This window comes from Protobothrops mucrosquamatus, unplaced genomic scaffold, assembly GCF_001527695.2.
Source record: "Protobothrops mucrosquamatus isolate PMUCROS unplaced genomic scaffold, P.Mucros_1.0 scaffold1130, whole genome shotgun sequence".
NCBI classification, from domain to species: Eukaryota; Metazoa; Chordata; class Lepidosauria; order Squamata; family Viperidae; genus Protobothrops; species Protobothrops mucrosquamatus.
In genome coordinates, this window is record NW_015387348.1 from 928 (window position 1) to 4,887 (window position 3,960).

The 3,960-nt window shown below is 40.1% G+C and overlaps 1 protein-coding gene across 1 annotated transcript in view; it reads right to left on the reverse strand.

Moving 5' to 3' along the window:
* Positions 1-1,081: 1,081 nt before the first annotated feature.
* Positions 1,082-3,960, reverse strand: part of FGFR3 (fibroblast growth factor receptor 3) — a gene marked incomplete at its 3' end in the record, with an annotated part of 39,078 nt that continues 36,199 nt past the window's right edge. The window contains exons 4-5 of the mRNA XM_015820436.1: positions 2,888-3,011; positions 1,082-1,272 (exon numbers count right to left, since the gene is read on the reverse strand). Coding sequence (XP_015675922.1) covers positions 1,082-1,272; positions 2,888-3,011 — 315 coding nt within the window. The remainder of the gene's footprint in view (positions 1,273-2,887; positions 3,012-3,960) is intronic.

The window sequence follows — 3,960 nt, forward strand, 5'->3', positions numbered from 1 at the left end:
AGCATGGAGTCAACACAGCTGGGTTTCCACTGAATTGTCCCATCATTCTGATTTTAACCTAATTTGCTAATTAAGAGTGTCACTGGTCAATTCTTAGGCTGTAATCAAGAGGCAACGGCTGCATTCCCATGATCTAGTAAAGCTGTTAGTGGATGAAAGAATGAGCGACACTTAGTCTTGCAAGATTTATTCTTGATAATGAGTAAGGATGGAATTCAAAGGTGCCCACAGAACCAATGACTTTATGATCTGTTCAGGAGCTTCCCGAATATTGATACCAATCAATCTATATTCAATGGTCTATGAATCTTCCTTTCCTCCTTTTTTTTGAAGATAAAGGTGATTTTGTATTTTCCAATATCTATAATGTCTATGTTCAGAGAACATATCCTTCACAGAACAGTTATGGAGGTCAGCAAGGCATCCTATGGCTTTGCTAAGGAACTACATCAGGGTTTTTTGGGAGAACAATCTTGTCTTGCTGCTTGTGTGAAATTTGATCTTGAAAGGTGAAGACCCTTTGGGGAAGGCTAAGGTGCTGGGAAACAGCTGCCCCCACCTATGCAAATAATCCTTACATTAATTCTGGGTGGTGATCCAGAGTTATTATCTTCCCTATTGTAAAGCCTATTAAGCATGCTAAATAGTTTTGTGATAGGAGCTCAGATTTACATCAAGCCTTTTCCAAGGTGCTTTTCCAAAAGTCAACTGGACTTTCTAGTTTTTTTTCCTTGGAAACTTTCCCCTTCTCATCCAAGAAGCCTCCTCAGTTCTTTCCATTTTCAAGGAAAAACCCAAGAAAGTCCAGTTGCCTTTTGGAAAAGCACCTTTGGGACAACCATGACCTGGATGATGGAGAATCTCCATGGACATCAAAGCTTTCCCAATTTGCGGTCCTATCCCCCCCAGACTGGGTTATATGGTCAGTTCCTCTGCAGGGTTAAACCCTGGCTCTTCCAACAAGATTTTCAGCAGATCTCAAGGTTAATCTGATAGTGGTGGTGATGAGTGACTTCCTGTAAGTAACTGCTCATGCTAGTAGGTTCCAGACTTAAAAAGACTCATGTAGCGGTGTACCAACCTTTAGAACAGAGACGTAAGGTGTCCCATCTGGCCCGTATTTGCTTCCGTTGACTTCCACATGTTTCAACCACTGGATGTGAGGCTGAGCATCGCTGTACACTTTGCAGTGGAATTCCACATTGCTCCCAATCACCACCGTTTGATTGGCAGGCAATCCTGCCTGGAGGATAGGCCGGTGGGGAGATCTCTCTGCAGAATGGAAAGGACGCTTACTTATTATGGGCAATGAATAAACCCTTCCACACAACATTTGTCCAATAAAAGGTCCTTGTTAGCACACCACAACGCTGCTAACTTTCGCAAGAGCCTAGGTGACCATAATACCCAGGTGCAATATAACATTTGCATGCGTAAGCCATTGCTCAATCCCTTTATTAAACATGGAAATGAAAAGATGGATTAAAACTGGCATGAAAAAACCACAAAATACAGGGTTGCCTTGCTCAGTCTGGCTTCCTAAATGGGCAACAAGCTTTACTATCATCAGCTACCATCATAGATTATTAGAAGTAGAATAAAATGGATGTAGCCAACTCCTCCGAAGCAGCCGGTGGATGTAACTTTTGAAACACGTTTGGTTTTTATCATTTGGATTAAAATGCAGCCTCTGAATTCATTGGCTGGAATGACTACCATTGGATTCATAGGGTTTCCTGCCTAAGCAGGGGGTTGGACTAGATGACCTCCAAGGTCCTTCCAACTTTGCTACTACTACTACTACTACTACTACTACTACTACTACTACTACTACTACTACTACTACTACTATTATTATTATTATTATTATTATTATTATTATTATTATCCAAGGTCCCTTCCAATATTGTTATTGTCATTGTTATTATATCTTCATCCATTTTGATATCTCATACAATTCAACAAGGATATTCTTCTCATATTAAATTGGGCCTTGGAAGTGTTTTAATTCACAGTCAAAGAAAATTTAGGATATAGTGGAAAATAAAAGGCTATTCTATGCAGACTTTCCTTACATCTGTGGGTATTGCTCTGCCCCTCAATAAATGATCAATTCAATAAATTGTAGTATATCTTAATATGCTTCCAGATCTAGAGTATCTGAGGAAACATGTAAGAAATCAACATTTTTTAAAAAAATTATGAATCTTCTTAAATGCTTGGAATATGTCCCCGGTATTATTTGTATCTTTAACGCTCTAAACAATATAAAATTTATATTGATATGAACAGCTTATCCGGACTAATAAAAATAGTTAAAATGAAGATGGAATCTGGATTGATGCATATAGTCAGAGTAAGCCCTATGTTAATTCCTCATTGATATTTAAGGAAAATCATTAAGATATTGAGAAAGTTTTTATGGGACAGATAATTCCCATCCAGTTTTCTTTATCCAGGCAATTAAAAAAAAAACCACTTCTTTATATAGAAGTAATAATTTAAAGAAGGTGTTTGCAGAACAACAGGACGCTAACTGGGCACTACCTCTACGTACAGTTTTTAAAATTATATGTGCATTAATTTTTAGGTTGTTTTTCCTCTGAGATAGAGATATGGTTTAGTCCTTTTTTGTTACTGGCCACCGGGAAAATCCTGCTTCCTCTAAATTCTGAAATTTGAGGCTGCAGAGAAATTAGCATACTAATTGCATTCAGCAAATCTACTTTCCAACAGTTCTTCCAGCTCCAGAAGTGGAGCAACCCAGAGGAATTCCTTCTTTCATCAAGAGGATGTAGTTTGGGACAGATGGGGAACAGCTGTCCATTCTGCGAATGCCAAGGGGCACCACGTGGTTCTTGGAGACCAAGTTTAAAACAACACTTACCAAGAACGTCAAGTTGGTAAGTATGCCTAATTACACCGTATTTGTTCTGGACCACACAGGTGTAGTTGCCTCGGTCTGAGGGAACAACGCTCTCCATGACCAGACTCCACTGCTGATGCCGCAGCTGCCGAAGGAAAAGAGAGATCAACAGGAGCTCGCCTTGGTCCTTCAGAAAATGACTTAGCGAGAACATCCTTTTCCCAGAATTGAAATGTGGTGGGCCTCTCTCCCCCACGTACTTCAGAAACAGGGCTAGGACTAGATGTCCTTCCCCAATTTCAGAATGAGAACCCAACAAGGCGATTCTGAGAGCAGAAGTCCACAGTAATGGGTGGAAGATCGTTGAAGGGAGATCCAACTTTAGAGGTAAGGAGACATTTCCTGACAGTGAGAACCATCAGCCAGTGGAATAGCTTGCCTCCCAGAGTTGTGGGTGCTTCATCACTGGAGGCTTTCAAAAGTAGACTGGACAACCAATTGACCAGGAGGGTAAAAGGACTCCTGTCCCTTCCAGCTCTATGGTTCTATGTTCTAAAGTCGCCAATGTTGGGAGACCCTGATCTACACTATGTTCCCTCTTTTGCAGCATTAAGATATTAACTGTGCAGACATGCTAATGAACACCCACAGCATCTTGGCACATTCATAATAACTTTCCATAATATCCATAATAACTCTTGTGTGTTTTCTTGAATAATACAACCCAAATGGATGAAAATTATGAAACCAACTGCCATATTTGGATTTATGTTAGAAGTTGGATTTATATTGGCAAACCTAATACTTACATTTAAGGAAGTTCACATTAACATATACAATATAAAGAATCAATGTCTGTCTGTCTGTCTGTCTGTCTGTCTGTCTGTCTGTCTGTCTGTCTGTCTGTCTGTCTATCTATCTATCTATTCAGAATAACAGAGTTGGAAGGGACCTTGGAGGTCTTCTAGTCCAATCCCCTGCTCAAGCAGGAAACCCTATGCCATTTCAGATCAATGTTTGACCAGTCTCTTTCTCTGTATTTCTCTCTCTCTCTCTCTCTCTCTCTCTCTCTCTCTCTCTCTCTCTCTCTCTCT